Raw genomic sequence first — 19810 nt, forward strand, 5'->3', positions numbered from 1 at the left:
TGGCATGGCTGGAACGGGCCACCAAGTTGCGTGAGGGTTGCACACTGCTCGTTAGCGGCCTCCTCCTCCTCGGGGAAGCAGGACGCAGGCGGGCTGAGCGTTGGGTCACACCTACAAAGCAGACAGAGAGTCCTGAGCTCACAGCAGCCTGTGGACCCCAGCCACACCGTTCCCTGACCTCCTTCCCAGCCAAAAGCTCAGCCTCTGGAGTCCAGATCCCTCGCTGAGACAAGGCACCTGCAAATGGTGGGCATCATGGCCCACAGTCGCCATTCCCCTCCGTGGTGTCAGAAGGACAGAAACAAATGGCCGAGGCAGTTGCGATCGCAACGGCTCAGAAAAAGCATCGTGCCGAGGCCCCGGCCCACTCTCTCCGGGGTCAGGAACAGTGAGATGCAGCGTGTGGAATGGGATGGCAGGGCCCTGCACAGAGGTCACCAAGGACTCCAGAGCAGAGCGTCTATGGGGAGAGAGCACCGTGCACCCTGACACTGCCCCAAGCAAGCCAGCCTTGACGGCAAAGGGGCACGGCCACACGTCTGGCACCCAGTTGCAGACAGCGCATCCCACTGGTGCGTGGAGCAGAGAGGTGAGACGCACGGACCATACGTCTGCTGCTGCAGAGCCTCTACGTGCTCTCACACGTGTTCCCACAAATGCCTGCCTCCTCTGCCTTGCCCCATGCCTGCCATTACCAACCCTCCCTTCTTGTGCCCCGCACAGCTCCCCAATCCCGCGCTCCCTTTTGTCCGTCATCTACGCAACGGAACAAGGACTCACGGCCACTCATCATCCGGCACCAGCCAGCTGGCTCCAAAGTCATTGAAGTCGGGCACGACAACCCCGTCGGGCCGCGTGAAGTCGTCCTGCTGGCTCCCCGTGTACGTCCCACACAGCCCACACAGCTTGCCCTTGTGCTTCTCAGACACCCTCACCAGGAGCTCATGGTCCCCATTGAACTGCAGCTGCAGGCCCAGCTTGGTAGAAACCCGCACGTAGGAGCCGCTCAGGGAAACGTTCACACCGGGGGCAGGAGAAGCAGGCAGGGAGGCCAGAGCACCGTTGATCTGAATAAGGGGCAGAGAGGGAGACAGAAGCGTAAAGAGATGCCCTCCACTGAGAGGTCACTGTTCTTCACTGCGATGGTGCCAGGGCCCAGCGAGTCAGAAGCACGGATCATAGAATCATAGAATCATAGAATGGTTAGGGCTGGAAGGGACCTTCAAAGGTCATCTAGTCCAACCCCCCTGCAAGGAACAGGGATATCTCCAACTAGATCAGGTTGCTCAGGGCCTTGTCCAACCTGGCCTTGAACGTCTCCAGGGATGGAGCATCCACCACCTCTCTGGGCAACCTGTTCCAGTGTTCTACCACTCTCATGGTAAAAAATTTTTTCCTAATATCCAACCTGAACCTACCTCCCTCTATTTTAAAACCGTTACCCCTTGTCCTATCATAACTGGCCCTCCTGAACAGCCTCTCCCCATCTTTCCTGTAGGCCCCCTTGAGGTACTGGAAGACCGCTATAAGGTCACCCCGGAGCCTCCTCTTCTCCAGGCTGAACAGCCCCAACTCTTTCAGCCTGTCCTCATAGGAAAGGTGCTCCAGCCCTCTTATCATCTTCGTGGCCCTCCTCTGGACCCTCTCCAACTGGTCCATGTCCTTCTTATGTTGGGGACTCCAGAACTGGACGCAGTACTCCAAGTGAGGTCTCACGAGGGCAGAGTAGAGGGGGAGAATCACCTCCCTCGACCTGCTGGCCACGCTCCTCTTGATGCAGCCCAGGACGCGGTTGGCCTTCTGGGCCGCAAGAGCACATTGCCGGCTCATATTGAGCTTCTCGTCCACCAGTACTCCCAAGTCCTTCTCCTCAGGGCTGCTGTCGATCCATTCACCACCCAGTCTGTATTTATGCCTGGGATTGCCACGACCCAGATGTAGGACCTTGCATTTGGCCTGGTTAAACTTCATGAGGTTGGTACGGGCCCACCTCTCCAGCCTGTCGAGGTCCCTCTGGATGGCATCCCTCCCTTCCAGCGTGTCGACGGCACCACACAATTCTCGGATTGCACGAGAAACCCTGCCCAGGCTACGAGAACAGCTGCTACCCTGCATACGGCACACCGAAAGCTCGGGAGAACAAGCCGAAAACCTGCTGCCGCGCCATCAGCCTGACCTGGCCTGCTCAGAGCCTCGCCGTGCTCTTCGGTGAGCACGCCAACAGGCTCAGAGAAATACCGAGCTCTTGCCGGGGACTGAGCAGTAGTTAATGGTGCCCAGGGCATCTGTTGCTCCCGGGTGTAAAAATGAGGGGCTTACGTAGACTGCCTTGTTCTTGCGCAGTGCAATGTGGAGGCCTTCCACGGACAGTGCCACGGAGTTCAGAGCTGTCCAGCTCTGGCTGCCACGATGTTCGTTGCGGGTGGTGACACTGAACCCAAGGGAGGCGTTGTCGCAGCCCGTCACCACTGTGTAGTTGCAGGAGCCCTGGAAGTGGTGAAGCTTCCCATCGAAGGTGCTGTAATGCGGGTCGCCGTAGATGTGGCAGAGAGCAGTGCTGGCTGCGTAACAGCCCCTCTGGCCGTTCTGGATCTTGCAGACCTCGTCCTCACCACAGGACAAGGCAGAACAAACCATCTGGCCGTTGCCTTCACAGCGGCACCGGCGAGTGCAGTTCTCACTCACAGAGTACTCGCCTTCCTGCAGGCAGAGAGACACCGAGCGTCAGCGTACGAGGCAGGAAGGGAGAGGCAAGGGAATGCCCTGGGAGGGGTGCAAGCCAGGGCGGGGTTTTCACTCACGCTGTAGTAGTTGCCCTCAAAGAGGCAGCCACAGTGGGCCTCGGGCACACAGGTGTCTCCGCTGAGGAGGAAGCCAGAGGTACATGCACAGCCCTCCATGCAGGGCTCGGAGCAGTTCTGTGGGGCTTGTCGGTCAAGACAGGTGGCAGGGCAGCCGCTCATGCAAGGGTCATAGTAGCTGTTGGTGGGGCACAGCACGGCTGCAATGGGAAGGGGGCGATTAGGAGAGGCGAGCCTTCAAGGAAGGACGACCTTCTGGGAAGGGGAAGACCAAAGACTTGCTCTGGCCAGAGGCTCTGGGCATGGGGAGCAACACTCTTCCCTTCTGGCAACTGCGAGGCAGGTACTCACGGCAGAAGGTGGCATTCCTCCAGGGAAGAAGAGTCACGCCGGCTGCCTGGCATGCGTCAGCGTAGGCCTCCAGAGCAGCGCACAGGACCTCCTGGCCACCATTCAGGGCACAAAGGTCATAGAAACAGGTCTCAAAGTAGCTCTGGGGGTTGATCACGGCGTGGCACTTCTCAAAAGAGCCGGGCCTGGCAGTCAGCGTGCCACAGAACTGGTCCGATCGGTAGAGCTTCTCCTCTTCTGCACTGCAGGGTGGGGAGGGGACGGGCACGCCGCAAGAGGCGTCGCTGTCTGGGACCTGCCAGCTCTCCCCCAGCGCATTGGAGTCTGCGGCTTGCTGCCCGTTGGGCATCATGTAATCGTCCTCTCTCCGGTTGTTGAAGTTCCCGCACATGCCACAGGTCAGGTTGAAGTAGGCGGTGGGCACCTTCACCTCCACCGAGTGGTCAGTGTCGTAGGACACTCTGAGCTTGAAGTCTGTCTCCAGGACGATGTAGCGGCCGCTCCTGCTCACCGTGATGGCACCTCCCGCTGCGCTCACCGGCAAGGTCTGGCGCAAACTGTTCACCTAGGGCAGACACACCGCAATGGACCCTGGCCTTGTCCCTGCTCTCCCAGGGGTCTCCTGCCCCAGGCAAAGCAGCTGCCAGGCCGGGCACGGCAAAACGCTGCCCACGGTGCCCTGGCACCCAGACGCCCCTGTGCCTTGCAGAGCCACGTCTCTGTTCGGCACTCTGCAGGCGACCCTGTTCAGCACGGGCCACGTTCCACGTTTGCCTCTCCCTCCTCCAACCCCTCCGGAAAGGAAAAGCAAAGCAACCCAGTGGCTTCAGGGGAACCCACCCGGGCCTGGGACAACAGGGATGTCCGGCACGTGCCAGACATCCAAGAAAACGCCCGCCTTGCCTCACAGCCACGCCACGCTTGGGCCAGCCCCACTGCCTACCAGCACTTGGCTCCGCTCCTTCTTGACAATGACAACGCGCTCCCCGTACACCTCAACCAGGACTTCGCGCACATAGGACACTCTGGTGCTGCCACGATGCTCGTTCTTGGCCTCAACGTTGAAGTAGGGCAGGGAGGTGGTGTTGGAGCACACTTTGGCCAGGGTGTAGGTGCAGTTGCCCATGAAGTTGTGCGTCACCTTGTCAAAGGTGTTGTAGTGAGGGTCACCGTGGACGTGGCAGATGCCGTAGGATTCTTTGAGGCACTCGGGTTTCCCGTCCTGCACCCCGCAGTACTGGCCCGCAGGGCATGAGGCATCGGAGCACTGGACTTTGCTTCCCCGCGCGGGACACCGGCACTTTGAGGAGCAGGTGTTGTCCGTCCAGAACTCCGAGCCCACGGGGTAGTGCTGCCCGTTGTGCCAGCACCCGCACTGCTGGCTGGGCACGCATTGGTCGTTGTAGAGCAGGTAACCGCTGTCGCACACGCATCCCTCCACGCACGGCAGGCTGCAGGTAGCAGGAGCCATCGGGTCAACACAGGTGGCAGGGCAGGCTGCAGCACAGGGCTCGTAGTGGCTGTTGGCCGGACAGGCGATGGCTGCCGAGACAGAAGACATGGCCATTACTTGGAAAATGCGACACTTCTATGTGCTGTCCTTTCCCCTTTGAAAATTTAAAAGTCTCTATTGTCTCTGCGGTCTGCTTGGCTCCATGGGTATTCTACATCATAGCCGACCAAATGAAAGAGGAAATGGTGCCTCTAAGACTGACGACTACCTGTAGATCCCCACGGCACGTAGCAAAAATATTTCTCATTCCCCACCCCGCTCTTCCATTCCTGTTCTGCGTTTTCCCGAGGGTAACGATCCGCGGCACTGTGTGTGGACTTACGGCAGAAGGTTGCGTTCCTCCACACAGGGATCTTGACACCAAGCGACTGGCAGGCATCCGCGTAGGACTGCAAGCTCTTGCACAGGGCCTCCTGGTCCAGCCCCAGCTCACACAGGTCATAAAAGCAGGTGTCGAAGTAACCGCTGGGGCTCAGCAGAGCGTGGCACATCTGGAACGGGCCGCTGGTGTCAGTGAGGAGCCCACAGAAGCGGCTGCTGGCAATGACTTGCTTGTCGGTCTCATTGCAGGCTGGGGTGGGCAGTGGTCCGGCTGAGCAGCTGTGGAAAGACAGGGAGAAAGGCCGCTGGGTCATCCGTGGGCTTCTCCTGGTGCCTCCCCCTCCCCTTGCCTGACGCGTCCCCAGTCCTGCTGGAGGGCCACACGCACCTGCTGTCGTTGGTCACCTGCCAGCTGTTGCCCAGGCTGGTGGAGTCTGGCTCCAGCACCCCTTCCGGGTTCAGGAAGTCGTCTGCTGCCATCCCGTTGTAGTTCCCACACATGCCACAAACCTTCTGCCCAAAGCTGCTCGGAAGCGTCACCTCCACGCGATGGTTCCCATCAAACTTCACTCTCAAGCCAAAGTCTGTTGTGACCACTGTGTAGAACCCACTGGACGAGACCTGCACGCCTGCGGATGGGGAGCAGGGCAGGACCTCTGCCACTCCATTGACCTGGAAGGACACAAACCAAGACAGGGTTGGAGCAACCCATTTGGCGCAGCTCTCTCCTCTCGCACAGCCCCTCCACCTCTCCCTCTGGTGCTTACCGTCACCACTCCGCCCTTCCCCAGCCTTATCCGCTGGCCAGCCACATCGACATCCACGTATCGGACATAGGACACGCGAGTGTTTCCTCCCCTGTGCTCATTGGCCGCTTCCACGTTGAAGTAGGGCAGCGAGCTGTTGCTCTCGCACAGCTTGGAGAGGGTGTAGGTGCAGGTGCCCATGAAGTGGTGTAGCTGATTGTCGAACGTGTGGTAGTGAGGGTCTCCTTCCACCACGCAGGTCCCTGGCAGTGGAAAGACCAGAGGAAACGTTCAGTTAAGCACCTCCTGATGCCTCTGCTCCCCAGCCCACCCTGCACAAAGAACATCAGCCCCGTGGCTGGTCTACCGCATTTATGAAGAGAGAGAGTTAGTGGAGATGACAGGATAATTTTTTCCAGGCATCCAGTTCAAACCTCCTAGAACACCTACATGCTAGAAGCTGAATTGCCCCACTCAAACCCTCAGGAAGGGAAGAGCGCTCAATGTTTGTCTCAATATGGCATGATAGTGACACAAAGCAAATAACAGCCCTGCAATGCTAATGCACCATGTATCTACTATGGGTTTTGAAGATGACTGAAAATGCTACCAATTATAGCAGTACCTGAGGTCGCCCCAGGAGTGGTTGTTGGTGGAGTGTGTGGCGGCTGTGTCGTGGTGTCCGACAAAGGGGTTGAGGGTGTTGAAGGAAGTGGAGCTACAGAGAGACAGAGCAGAGTTAGAAAAGGTCAGTATCAAGATGGAGATTAGTTTGAGATACCTGGTCCACCCTTCTCAGACACGCCAACAGCGTGACCACAGACACCCAGGGCAAGAATCGCATAGTGACTCCACAGCTGAGATTTCTGCACTCAACTGCTCTCTGAACAGCATTGTTGGGAGATAGAAGGAGACACGCAGCTCCTTCACTACAGCAACTCTATCGCTTGGCCATGAGCCTCAAAGAAAACTAATTGAACACTTACACAAGCAGTACAAGATGGGGATAGGATGTGGCAGTACCTGTGCTTGGTGAGGGCCTTGGTGGCGATGGTGTGTGCAGAGCCTGTGTTGTAGTGTCTGGCGAGTGGATTGTGGGTTCTGGTGTTGATGGACCTAGCACAAGAGGGAGTTAGAGTACGTCCGCGCCAAAATAGGAGTTTTGTCCCAGGCAGTTGGTCCACACTTCCGAAACACCCCAGCATTATGACCAGAGAGGCCCAGGGCAGGGATTGCACAGGGACTCCTCAGCTTAGATTTCTGTACTCAATTACTCTCTGAACAGCATGGCTGGGTGATCAATGGAGAGACGCGGCTCCTTCACTAGAGCAACTCTATCCCTTGGCCATGAGCCTCAAACAAAACTAATAGAACACTTCCCACAAGCAGTACAAGAAGGAGATGGGATGTGGCAGTACCTGAGCTTGGTGTGGGTCTTAGCGTATGCGAAGGCTGCGTTGTGGTGTTTGGCAAGGTGGTCCCTGGTTCTGATGTTGATGGATCTAGCACAAGAACGAGTTAGAGAAGATCTGCACCAACATGGGAGTTTTCTCCCACGTATCTGAGTCACCCTTCCAAACACCCAAACCGTGACCAGAGAGGCCCAGGCAGAGATTGCACAGGGACTCCTGCTTTGAGATTTCTGCACTCAAGTGCTCCCTGAACAGCATTGCTGGGTGATCAATGCAGAGAGGCAGCTCCTTCACTACAGCATCTCTATCCCTCAGCCATGAGTTTCAAAGAAAACTAACTGAACACTTACAACAAGTGGTAGAAGATGGGGATGGAGCATGAGAGTACCTGAGCTCAGTGTGGTTCCAGGTGTATACAATGGCTGGGTTGTGGTGTTTGGCAAGGTGGTCCCAAGTTCTGTGGTTGGTGGACCTAACACAAGAGAGAGTTAGACGAGATCCGTGCCAACATAGGAGTTTTGTCCCAGGTAGCTGGTCCACAGTTCCGAAACACCCCAACATTGTGACCAGAGAGGCTCAGGAATTGCACAAGGACTCCTGAGCTGAAATTTCTACCCTCAAATACTCCCCGAACAGCATTGTTGGGAGAGAAGGAGACACGTGGCTCCTTCACTACAGCAACTCTATCTCTTGGCTATGAGCTTCGAAAAAAACTAACTGAAGACCTACACAAGCAGTATTAGATGGGGATGGGATGTTGCAGTACCTGAGCTCGGTGTGGGTGTTGGCGTATGTGAAGGCTGTGTTGTGGTGCTTGGCAAGGTGGTCCCATATCCTGTGGTTGGTGGACCTAGCACAAGAGAGAGTTAGAGGAGATCGGCACCAAAAAGGGAATTTTATCCCAGGCAGCTGGTTCACACTTCCCAAACACCCAACACTGTTACCACAGAGGCCCGCGGCAGGGATTGCACAGTGACTCCTCAGCAAAATCTCCAGCACTTAGGTCTTTTCCCATCAACAGTGTTGTGAGGTAGAAAGAGAGGCACAGCCCCTTCACTACATTGACTCCATCCTTTGGTCGAGGGCCTTGGAGGAAGTGAAATGACCAGGTGCTACAAGCAGTAGAAGATGGGGAAGGAGCATGAGAGTACCTGAGCTCGGTGTGGGTCTTGGTGTATACGAAGGTTGCGTTGCAGTGTTTGGCAAAGTGGTCCCAAGTTCTGTGGCTGGTGGACCTAGCACAAGAGAGAGTTAGAGGAGATCTGCACCAACATGGGAGTTTTGTCCCAGGCAGATAGTTAGCTAGCTGAGCACTTCCAACGAGCAGTGGAAGATTGGGAGGGAGCATGAGAGTACCTGAGCTCGGTGTGGGTGTTGGTGTATGCGAAGGTCGTGTTGTGGTGGTTAGCAAGGTGGTCCCTGGATCTGTGGCTGGTGGACCTAACACAAGAGAGAGTTAGATAAGGTCTGCACTAACACGGAAATTTAGTCCCAGGCAGCTGATCCACACTTCCCAAACACCCCAACATTGTGACCAGAGAGGACCAGGTTAGGGATTGTACAGGGACTCCTCAGCTGAGATTTCTGCACTCAAGTGGTCCCTGAACAGCATTGCTGGGTGAGCAAAGGAGACACGCAGCTCCTTCACTACAGCATCTCTATCCCTTGGCCATGAGCTTCGAAAAAAACTAACTGAACACTTACACAAGCAGCATTAGATGGGGATGGGATGTGGCAGTACCTGTACTTGGTGAGGGTCTCGGTGTATGTGAAGGTTGTGTTGTGGTGCTTGGCAAGGTGGTCTCTGGTTCTGTGGCTGGTGGACCTGACATAAGAGAGGGTTAGAGGAGATCGGCACCAACATGAAAGTTTTGTCACAGGCAGCTGATTCACACTTCCGAAACACTCGAGCATTGTGACGAGAGAGGCCCAGGACAGGGATTGCACAGGGACTCCTCAGCTTAGATTTCTGCACTCAATTACTCTCTCAACAGCATTGCTGGGTGATCAATGGAGAGACGCGGCTCCTTCACTAGAGCAACTCTATCCCTTGGCCATGAGCCTCAAAGAAAACTAACTGAACACTTACACAAGCAGTACAAGATGGGGAAGGGATGTGGCAGTACCTGTACTTGGTGAGGGTCCTGGTGGTGATGGTGTGTGCAGAGCCTGTGTTGTAGTGTCTGGCGAGTGGATTGTAGGTTCTGGCGTTGATGGACCTAGCACAAGAGGCAGTTAGAGGAGATCTGCAACAACATAGGAGTTTTGTCCCAGGCAGCTTCTTCACCCTTCCCAAACACCCCAACACCGTGACCAGAAAGGCCCAGGGCAGGGATCGCAGAGTGTCATCTCAGAAAGAGCCCTGGCACTCAAGGGGTCTGCCAGCAGCATAGCTGGGTGACAAAAGCAGATTAGGCACTTCAGTAGCTATGCTCAATATCTTGCCTGTGGGCCTTGTAATACACAAACTAAATAGTGACTGCAGGCAGTGCCAGCGCTCCAGTCGCCGAGAGGAAAGCCTGCTTGGGCACAGGCTGCATCACTGGCCTACAGGGAGGACATCACTGTCCTACTGCAAGGACAACCTGTGCTCGTGCCTGTAGCACAGATTGCCACCGCAGCTCCTTCACTACAGCAACTCTATCCCTCGGGCAGAAGCCTCAAAGAAAACTAACTGAACACTTACACAAGCACTAGAAGATGAGTATAGGATGTGGCAGTACCTGAGCTCGGTGTGGGTCTTGGTGAATGTGAAGGCTGTGTTGCCGTGTTTGTCAAAGTGGTCCCACGCTCTGTGGTTGGTGGACCTAGGACAAGAGAGACTTAGAGGAGATCTGCACCAAAAAGGGAATTTTGTCCCAGGCAGCTACATCCTTGGCATGCTCACAGCCAGGAGAGGATGGCCAACCAAGTGGAAGTGCACGAGCTGAGTGCCTAGCGCAGACAGTAAAATCATGGATGGGAGACAACAGTACCTGTGCTTGTCCCAGGTGCTGGTGATGTATGTGGAGGTCGCGTTGAGGTGTCTGTCAAGGAGGCTGAGGTTGTAGGAGCTGCTGGACGTACAGCGAAAGAGAGGAGGAGGGTTTCATAATGGGGACTTATTCCCAAACGGGGATGTTGCACCCTTCCCAAACATCACCCCCTCCCTGAACAGCATTGCTGGGTGATCAATGGAGAGACGCAGCTCCTTCACTACAGCATCTCTATCCCTCAGCCATGAGTTTCAAAGAAAACTAACTGAACACTTACAACAAGTGGTAGAAGATGGGGATGGAGCATGAGAGTACCTGAGCTCAGTGTGGTTCCAGGTGTATACAATGGCTGGGTTGTGGTGTTTGGCAAGGTGGTCCCAAGTTCTGTGGTTGGTGGACCTAACACAAGAGAGAGTTAGACGAGATCCGTGCCAACATAGGAGTTTTGTCCCAGGTAGCTGGTCCACAGTTCCGAAACACCCCAACATTGTGACCAGAGAGGCTCAGGAATTGCACAAGGACTCCTGAGCTGAAATTTCTACCCTCAAATACTCCCCGAACAGCATTGTTGGGAGAGAAGGAGACACGTGGCTCCTTCACTACAGCAACTCTATCTCTTGGCTATGAGCTTCGAAAAAAACTAACTGAAGACCTACACAAGCAGTATTAGATGGGGATGGGATGTTGCAGTACCTGAGCTCGGTGTGGGTGTTGGCGTATGTGAAGGCTGTGTTGTGGTGCTTGGCAAGGTGGTCCCATATCCTGTGGTTGGTGGACCTAGCACAAGAGAGAGTTAGAGGAGATCGGCACCAAAAAGGGAATTTTATCCCAGGCAGCTGGTTCACACTTCCCAAACACCCAACACTGTTACCACAGAGGCCCGCGGCAGGGATTGCACAGTGACTCCTCAGCAAAATCTCCAGCACTTAGGTCTTTTCCCATCAACAGTGTTGTGAGGTAGAAAGAGAGGCACAGCCCCTTCACTACATTGACTCCATCCTTTGGTCGAGGGCCTTGGAGGAAGTGAAATGACCAGGTGCTACAAGCAGTAGAAGATGGGGAAGGAGCATGAGAGTACCTGAGCTCGGTGTGGGTCTTGGTGTATACGAAGGTTGCGTTGCAGTGTTTGGCAAAGTGGTCCCAAGTTCTGTGGCTGGTGGACCTAGCACAAGAGAGAGTTAGAGGAGATCTGCACCAACATGGGAGTTTTGTCCCAGGCAGATAGTTAGCTAGCTGAGCACTTCCAACGAGCAGTGGAAGATTGGGAGGGAGCATGAGAGTACCTGAGCTCGGTGTGGGTGTTGGTGTATGCGAAGGTCGTGTTGTGGTGGTTAGCAAGGTGGTCCCTGGATCTGTGGCTGGTGGACCTAACACAAGAGAGAGTTAGATAAGGTCTGCACTAACACGGAAATTTAGTCCCAGGCAGCTGATCCACACTTCCCAAACACCCCAACATTGTGACCAGAGAGGACCAGGTTAGGGATTGTACAGGGACTCCTCAGCTGAGATTTCTGCACTCAAGTGGTCCCTGAACAGCATTGCTGGGTGAGCAAAGGAGACACGCAGCTCCTTCACTACAGCATCTCTATCCCTTGGCCATGAGCTTCGAAAAAAACTAACTGAACACTTACACAAGCAGCATTAGATGGGGATGGGATGTGGCAGTACCTGTACTTGGTGAGGGTCTCGGTGTATGTGAAGGTTGTGTTGTGGTGCTTGGCAAGGTGGTCTCTGGTTCTGTGGCTGGTGGACCTGACATAAGAGAGGGTTAGAGGAGATCGGCACCAACATGAAAGTTTTGTCACAGGCAGCTGATTCACACTTCCGAAACACTCGAGCATTGTGACGAGAGAGGCCCAGGACAGGGATTGCACAGGGACTCCTCAGCTTAGATTTCTGCACTCAATTACTCTCTCAACAGCATTGCTGGGTGATCAATGGAGAGACGCGGCTCCTTCACTAGAGCAACTCTATCCCTTGGCCATGAGCCTCAAAGAAAACTAACTGAACACTTACACAAGCAGTACAAGATGGGGAAGGGATGTGGCAGTACCTGTACTTGGTGAGGGTCCTGGTGGTGATGGTGTGTGCAGAGCCTGTGTTGTAGTGTCTGGCGAGTGGATTGTAGGTTCTGGCGTTGATGGACCTAGCACAAGAGGCAGTTAGAGGAGATCTGCAACAACATAGGAGTTTTGTCCCAGGCAGCTTCTTCACCCTTCCCAAACACCCCAACACCGTGACCAGAAAGGCCCAGGGCAGGGATCGCAGAGTGTCATCTCAGAAAGAGCCCTGGCACTCAAGGGGTCTGCCAGCAGCATAGCTGGGTGACAAAAGCAGATTAGGCACTTCAGTAGCTATGCTCAATATCTTGCCTGTGGGCCTTGTAATACACAAACTAAATAGTGACTGCAGGCAGTGCCAGCGCTCCAGTCGCCGAGAGGAAAGCCTGCTTGGGCACAGGCTGCATCACTGGCCTACAGGGAGGACATCACTGTCCTACTGCAAGGACAACCTGTGCTCGTGCCTGTAGCACAGATTGCCACCGCAGCTCCTTCACTACAGCAACTCTATCCCTCGGGCAGAAGCCTCAAAGAAAACTAACTGAACACTTACACAAGCACTAGAAGATGAGTATAGGATGTGGCAGTACCTGAGCTCGGTGTGGGTCTTGGTGAATGTGAAGGCTGTGTTGCCGTGTTTGTCAAAGTGGTCCCACGCTCTGTGGTTGGTGGACCTAGGACAAGAGAGACTTAGAGGAGATCTGCACCAAAAAGGGAATTTTGTCCCAGGCAGCTACATCCTTGGCATGCTCACAGCCAGGAGAGGATGGCCAACCAAGTGGAAGTGCACGAGCTGAGTGCCTAGCGCAGACAGTAAAATCATGGATGGGAGACAACAGTACCTGTGCTTGTCCCAGGTGCTGGTGATGTATGTGGAGGTCGCGTTGAGGTGTCTGTCAAGGAGGCTGAGGTTGTAGGAGCTGCTGGACGTACAGCGAAAGAGAGGAGGAGGGTTTCATAATGGGGACTTATTCCCAAACGGGGATGTTGCACCCTTCCCAAACATCACCCCCTCCCTGAACAGCATTGCTGGGTGATCAATGGAGAGACGCAGCTCCTTCACTACAGCAACTCTATCCCTTGGCCATGAGCCTCAAAGGAATTTAACTGAACGCTTCTCACAAGCAGTACAAGATGGGGAGGGAGCATGAGGGTACCTGAGCTTGGTGTGGGTCTTGACGTATGCAAAGGCTCCGTAGTGGCATCTGGCAATGTGGTCACTGATTCTGTGGTTGATGGACCTAGCACAAGAGGCAGTTAGAGGAGATCTGTGCCTACATGGGAGTTTTGTCCCAGGCAGCTTCTTCACCCTTCCCAAACACCCCAACACCATGACCAGAAAGGCCCAGGGCAGGGATCGCAGAGTGTCATCTCAGAAAGAGCCCTGGCACTCAAGGGGTCTGCCAGCAGCATAGCTGGTTGACAAAAGCAGATTAGGCACTTCAGTAGCTATGCTCAATATCGTGCCTGTGGGCCTTGTAATACACAAACTAAATAGTGACTGCAGGCAGTGCCAGCGCTCCAGTCGCCGAGAGGAAAGCCTGCTTGGGCACAGGCTGCATCACTGGCCTACAGGGAGGACATCACTGTCCTACTGCAAGGACAACCTGTGCTCGTGCCTGTAGCACAGATTGCCACCTCACTCGGTGGCATCTCTCAAGCTGCCCTTCCCCAAGCCGAGCCTTGTACCTGCACAGGATCCTTTTTCAATGGACAGATCATCCAATGCTACGTCGCTCCGGATGTCTTCACCCCATTCTCCCTCCAGGACGATCTAAAGGAAGGGACGGTTCCCAGCATTAGCTCCAGCCACACGTGTGAAGTGCTGTTAGAAAGCACGGTTCATCTCAGACGGCAGTGAGAGCCTGTGCCCTTACCTGCATGTCTTCTGTGCTGTGCAGTGTGATCTCTCCCAAGTTCCACCTGTCCCCGTGGTTCCCAACACTGCTCCAGACCAGCACTAGGTCTTCGCCCTTAGCCACGTACACCCGCAGGGCCATTGTTTCAGCCGCTCCGTACATGTGATACCAGAAGCGGAAGCAGTGCGGTCCTTCCAAACTGCACTCTGGACTGACCAGGTGAGCCACAAAGCCGGGGAGAGCATTGCTCCCTTGCAGGTAGATGTAGTAGCCGTCTGAAACAAAGCGTGAGCCACACTGTCGCGCACCATCAAGTCTAGACAAAGCACCCAGGGACAACCCAAGCACAGTCCGGGCAGTACCCGCTGCTGCAGTTCAAGGCAGGCAAAAGGAGGAGAGAGCAAACACAGGTCCTTCGCTAGCTACAACCCTCTCCAGCCCTGAGTCCACCTATGAACCGTGCTCTCTGGGCCACGGCAGCTGTGTGGCTCAGACTGGGCAATGGCACCACCTCCAAAGCATCGCCACAATCCTCGCATGGCTCTGCAGCTTTGGGGCCCACTCATCATTGGCTTCTGGAGAAGCCAACGTCTCCAAAAAGAACAGACCCCTTCCTGTTCCCTTGAGAAAGCTGGGTCATCAGGCTTTGCCTTTCTTTCCCCCTCGTGTGGCAGGTCCTCGCCTGCCCTGAGGGTACCACAGACTGATTCCCACGGCTGGAAAGCTTCCTAAAGAAAGGCTCTGGCTCTGGGGGAGACTGTCACAAACGGCTCTGGATCAAGGCCAGGAAACACGTGGCCTGTATTTGCTGTGACAAGAGGTTTGCTGTCATCTTCCCAGGGACACTTCTCTGCCTGAAGGACCGCTCTGTACTGCTTGCTGTTCTTACCTCCTGTCGTGTGGTCAGAGGAGGGGCCGGTATTTTGCGTGGGCGTTGGACCCTTGTGCCTTATCCAGTCAATGCTGCTGTAATCCGCCTGGACCCACTCACAGAAGTCGTGGTCGAACGTGCAGGTGAAATCGCAGTCCATTGAGGGAGCTGGATATGGTGCAGAAAGGGAAGCAGAGTTTCTAGAGTGAGGGTGGGGCCACCTTTTCCCCGTGTCCCACAGGGCACACCTACATCCCTGGCATGCTCACGGCCAGGAGAGGATGGCCAGCCAAGTGAAAGTGCACGAGCTGAGTGCCTAGCAGAGCCAGTAAAAAACATGGATGGGAGACAACAGTACCTGTGCTTGTCCCAGGTGCCGGCGATGTTGTTGTATGTGGAGGTCGCGTTGAGGTGTCTGGCAAGGGGGCTGAGGTGGTAGGAGCTGCTGGACGTAGAGCGAAACAGAGGAGGAGAAGATGTGTATCATAATGGGGACTTATTCCCAAATGGGGTTGTTGCACCCTTCCCAAACGTCCCCCCACCATGAAAAAAGCAGTGCAGGACAGGAATTCCACGGCATCCCTGACACAAAGAGTCTCTTCACCCAAGGGCTGGCCCACCAGAGTGGTTAGGCAACACAAGAGAAACCTCCACCGTTCCTTGAATTTAGGCCACAAAGGAGACCAACCAAACACTTACCACAGCCCGTGCCAGCGCTCCAGTCTCCCAGGGTGACGCCTGCCTCAGCACAGGCTGCGGCATAGGCCCCCAGGTCATTGCAGAGCTGCTCCGTGCTGCCACCCGTGGCACACTGGTCATAGACACAGCTCTCAAAGTACGTCTGGGGTGGCAGCACTGCATGGCATGGCTGGAACGGGCCACCAAGTTGCGTGAGGGTTGCACACTGCTCGTTAGCGGCCTCCTCCTCCTCGGGGGAGCAGGACGCAGGCGGGCTGAGCGTTGGGTCACACCTACAAAGCAGACAGAGAGTCCTGAGCTCACAGCAGCCTGTGGACCCCAGCCACACCGTTCCCTGACCTCCTTCCCAGCCAAAAGCTCAGCCTCTGGAGTCCAGATCCCTCGCTGAGACAAGGCACCTGCAAATGGTGGGCATCATGGCCCACAGTCGCCATTCCCCTCCGTGGTGTCAGAAGGACAGAAACAAATGGCCGAGGCAGTTGCGATCGCAACGGCTCAGGAAAAGCATCGTGCCGAGGCCCCGGCCCACTCTCTCCGGGGTCAGGAACAGTGAGATGCAGCGTGTGGAATGGGATGGCAGGGCCCTGCACAGAGGTCACCAAGGACTCCAGAGCAGAGCGTCTATGGGGAGAGAGCACCGTGCACCCTGACACTGCCCCAAGCAAGCCAGCCTTGACGGCAAAGGGGCACGGCCACACGTCTGGCACCCAGTTGCAGACAGCGCATCCCACTGGTGCGTGGAGCAGAGAGGTGAGACGCACGGACCATACGTCTGCTGCTGCAGAGCCTCTACGTGCTCTCACACGTGTTCCCACAAATGCCTGCCTCCTCTGCCTTGCCCCATGCCTGCCATTACCAACCCTCCCTTCTTGTGCCCCGCACAGCTCCCCAATCCCGCGCTCCCTTTTGTCCGTCATCTACGCAACGGAACAAGGACTCACGGCCACTCATCATCCGGCACCAGCCAGCTGGCTCCAAAGTCATTGAAGTCGGGCACGACAACCCCGTCGGGCCGCGTGAAGTCGTCCTGCTGGCTCCCCGTGTACGTCCCACACAGCCCACACAGCTTGCCCTTGTGCTTCTCAGACACCCTCACCAGGAGCTCATGGTCCCCATTGAACTGCAGCTGCAGGCCCAGCTTGGTAGAAACCCGCACGTAGGAGCCGCTCAGGGAAACGTTCACACCGGGGGCAGGAGAAGCAGGCAGGGAGGCCAGAGCACCGTTGATCTGAATAAGGGGCAGAGAGGGAGACAGAAGCGTAAAGAGATGCCCTCCACTGAGAGGTCACTGTTCTTCACTGCGATGGTGCCAGGGCCCAGCGAGTCAGAAGCACGGATCATAGAATCATAGAATCATAGAATGGTTAGGGCTGGAAGGGACCTTCAAAGGTCATCTAGTCCAACCCCCCTGCAAGGAACAGGGATATCTCCAACTAGATCAGGTTGCTCAGGGCCTTGTCCAACCTGGCCTTGAACGTCTCCAGGGATGGAGCATCCACCACCTCTCTGGGCAACCTGTTCCAGTGTTCTACCACTCTCATGGTAAAAAATTTTTTCCTAATATCCAACCTGAACCTACCTCCCTCTATTTTAAAACCGTTACCCCTTGTCCTATCATAACTGGCCCTCCTGAACAGCCTCTCCCCATCTTTCCTGTAGGCCCCCTTGAGGTACTGGAAGACCGCTATAAGGTCACCCCGGAGCCTCCTCTTCTCCAGGCTGAACAGCCCCAACTCTTTCAGCCTGTCCTCATAGGAAAGGTGCTCCAGCCCTCTTATCATCTTCGTGGCCCTCCTCTGGACCCTCTCCAACTGGTCCATGTCCTTCTTATGTTGGGGACTCCAGAACTGGACGCAGTACTCCAAGTGAGGTCTCACGAGGGCAGAGTAGAGGGGGAGAATCACCTCCCTCGACCTGCTGGCCACGCTCCTCTTGATGCAGCCCAGGACGCGGTTGGCCTTCTGGGCCGCAAGAGCACATTGCCGGCTCATATTGAGCTTCTCGTCCACCAGTACTCCCAAGTCCTTCTCCTCAGGGCTGCTGTCGATCCATTCACCACCCAGTCTGTATTTATGCCTGGGATTGCCACGACCCAGATGTAGGACCTTGCATTTGGCCTGGTTAAACTTCATGAGGTTGGTACGGGCCCACCTCTCCAGCCTGTCGAGGTCCCTCTGGATGGCATCCCTCCCTTCCAGCGTGTCGACGGCACCACACAATTCTCGGATTGCACGAGAAACCCTGCCCAGGCTACGAGAACAGCTGATACCCTGCATACGGCACACCGAAAGCTCGGGAGAACAAGCCGAAAACCTGCTGCCGCGCCATCAGCCTGACCTGGCCTGCTCAGAGCCTCGCCGTGCTCTTCGGTGAGCACGCCAACAGGCTCAGAGAAATACCGAGCTCTTGCCGGGGACTGAGCAGTAGTTAATGGTGCCCAGGGCATCTGTTGCTCCCGGGTGTAAAAATGAGGGGCTTACGTAGACTGCCTTGTTCTTGCGCAGTGCAATGTGGAGGCCTTCCACGGACAGTGCCACGGAGTTCAGAGCTGTCCAGCTCTGGCTGCCACGATGTTCGTTGCGGGTGGTGACACTGAACCCAAGGGAGGCGTTGTCGCAGCCCGTCACCACTGTGTAGTTGCAGGAGCCCTGGAAGTGGTGAAGCTTCCCATCGAAGGTGCTGTAATGCGGGTCGCCGTAGATGTGGCAGAGAGCAGTGCTGGCTGCGTAACAGCCCCTCTGGCCGTTCTGGATCTTGCAGACCTCGTCCTCACCACAGGACAAGGCAGAACAAACCATCTGGCCGTTGCCTTCACAGCGGCACCGGCGAGTGCAGTTCTCACTCACAGAGTACTCGCCTTCCTGCAGGCAGAGAGACACCGAGCGTCAGCGTACGAGGCAGGAAGGGAGAGGCAAGGGAATGCCCTGGGAGGGGTGCAAGCCAGGGCGGGGTTTTCACTCACGCTGTAGTAGTTGCCCTCAAAGAGGCAGCCACAGTGGGCCTCGGGCACACAGGTGTCTCCGCTGAGGAGGAAGCCAGAGGTACATGCACAGCCCTCCATGCAGGGCTCGGAGCAGTTCTGTGGGGCTTGTCGGTCAAGACAGGTGGCAGGGCAGCCGCTCATGCAAGGGTCATAGTAGCTGTTGGTGGGGCACAGCACGGCTGCAATGGGAAGGGGGCGATTAGGAGAGGCGAGCCTTCAAGGAAGGACGACCTTCTGGGAAGGGGAAGACCAAAGACTTGCTCTGGCCAGAGGCTCTGGGCATGGGGAGCAACACTCTTCCCTTCTGGCAACTGCGAGGCAGGTACTCACGGCAGAAGGTGGCATTCCTCCAGGGAAGAAGAGTCACGCCGGCTGCCTGGCATGCGTCAGCGTAGGCCTCCAGAGCAGCGCACAGGACCTCCTGGCCACCATTCAGGGCACAAAGGTCATAGAAACAGGTCTCAAAGTAGCTCTGGGGGTTGATCACGGCGTGGCACTTCTCAAAAGAGCCGGGCCTGGCAGTCAGCGTGCCACAGAACTGGTCCGATCGGTAGAGCTTCTCCTCTTCTGCACTGCAGGGTGGGGAGGGGACGGGCACGCCGCAAGAGGCGTCGCTGTCTGGGACCTGCCAGCTCTCCCCCAGCGCATTGGAGTCTGCGGCTTGCTGCCCGTTGGGCATCATGTAATCGTCCTCTCTCCGGTTGTTGAAGTTCCCGCACATGCCACAGGTCAGGTTGAAGTAGGCGGTGGGCACCTTCACCTCCACCGAGTGGTCAGTGTCGTAGGACACTCTGAGCTTGAAGTCTGTCTCCAGGACGATGTAGCGGCCGCTCCTGCTCACCGTGATGGCACCTCCCGCTGCGCTCACCGGCAAGGTCTGGCGCAAACCGTTCACCTAGGGCAGACACACCGCAATGGACCCTGGCCTTGTCCCTGCTCTCCCAGGGGTCTCCTGCCCCAGGCAAAGCAGCTGCCAGGCCGGGCACGGCAAAACGCTGCCCACGGTGCCCTGGCACCCAGACGCCCCTGTGCCTTGCAGAGCCACGTCTCTGTTCGGCACTCTGCAGGCGACCCTGTTCAGCACGGGCCACGTTCCACGTTTGCCTCTCCCTCCTCCAACCCCTCCGGAAAGGAAAAGCAAAGCAACCCAGTGGCTTCAGGGGAACCCACCCGGGCCTGGGACAACAGGGATGTCCGGCACGTGCCAGACATCCAAGAA

The 19810-nt window shown here is 56.1% G+C and overlaps 1 protein-coding gene across 1 annotated transcript in view; it reads right to left on the reverse strand.

Moving 5' to 3' along the window:
• The window catches only part of LOC104371950 (IgGFc-binding protein-like), an 80212-nt gene that overhangs the window by 37955 nt on the left and 22447 nt on the right, over nucleotides 1–19810 (reverse strand). The window contains exons 38-56 of the mRNA XM_086618619.1: nucleotides 18922–19486; nucleotides 18571–18770; nucleotides 18089–18469; nucleotides 16550–16836; nucleotides 15609–15880; nucleotides 15268–15351; nucleotides 14928–15077; nucleotides 14057–14313; nucleotides 13869–13953; nucleotides 12173–12265; nucleotides 6358–6450; nucleotides 5754–5995; nucleotides 5375–5658; nucleotides 4988–5265; nucleotides 4096–4694; nucleotides 3153–3717; nucleotides 2802–3001; nucleotides 2320–2700; nucleotides 781–1067 (exon numbers count right to left, since the gene is read on the reverse strand). Coding sequence (XP_086474745.1) covers nucleotides 781–1067; nucleotides 2320–2700; nucleotides 2802–3001; nucleotides 3153–3717; nucleotides 4096–4694; nucleotides 4988–5265; nucleotides 5375–5658; nucleotides 5754–5995; nucleotides 6358–6450; nucleotides 12173–12265; nucleotides 13869–13953; nucleotides 14057–14313; nucleotides 14928–15077; nucleotides 15268–15351; nucleotides 15609–15880; nucleotides 16550–16836; nucleotides 18089–18469; nucleotides 18571–18770; nucleotides 18922–19486 — 5303 coding nt within the window. The remainder of the gene's footprint in view (nucleotides 1–780; nucleotides 1068–2319; nucleotides 2701–2801; nucleotides 3002–3152; nucleotides 3718–4095; nucleotides 4695–4987; nucleotides 5266–5374; nucleotides 5659–5753; nucleotides 5996–6357; nucleotides 6451–12172; nucleotides 12266–13868; nucleotides 13954–14056; nucleotides 14314–14927; nucleotides 15078–15267; nucleotides 15352–15608; nucleotides 15881–16549; nucleotides 16837–18088; nucleotides 18470–18570; nucleotides 18771–18921; nucleotides 19487–19810) is intronic.

The sequence above is a fragment of the Tauraco erythrolophus genome, chromosome 11 (genome assembly GCF_009769465.1).
Source record: "Tauraco erythrolophus isolate bTauEry1 chromosome 11, bTauEry1.pri, whole genome shotgun sequence".
NCBI lineage: Eukaryota > Metazoa > Chordata > Aves > Musophagiformes > Musophagidae > Tauraco > Tauraco erythrolophus.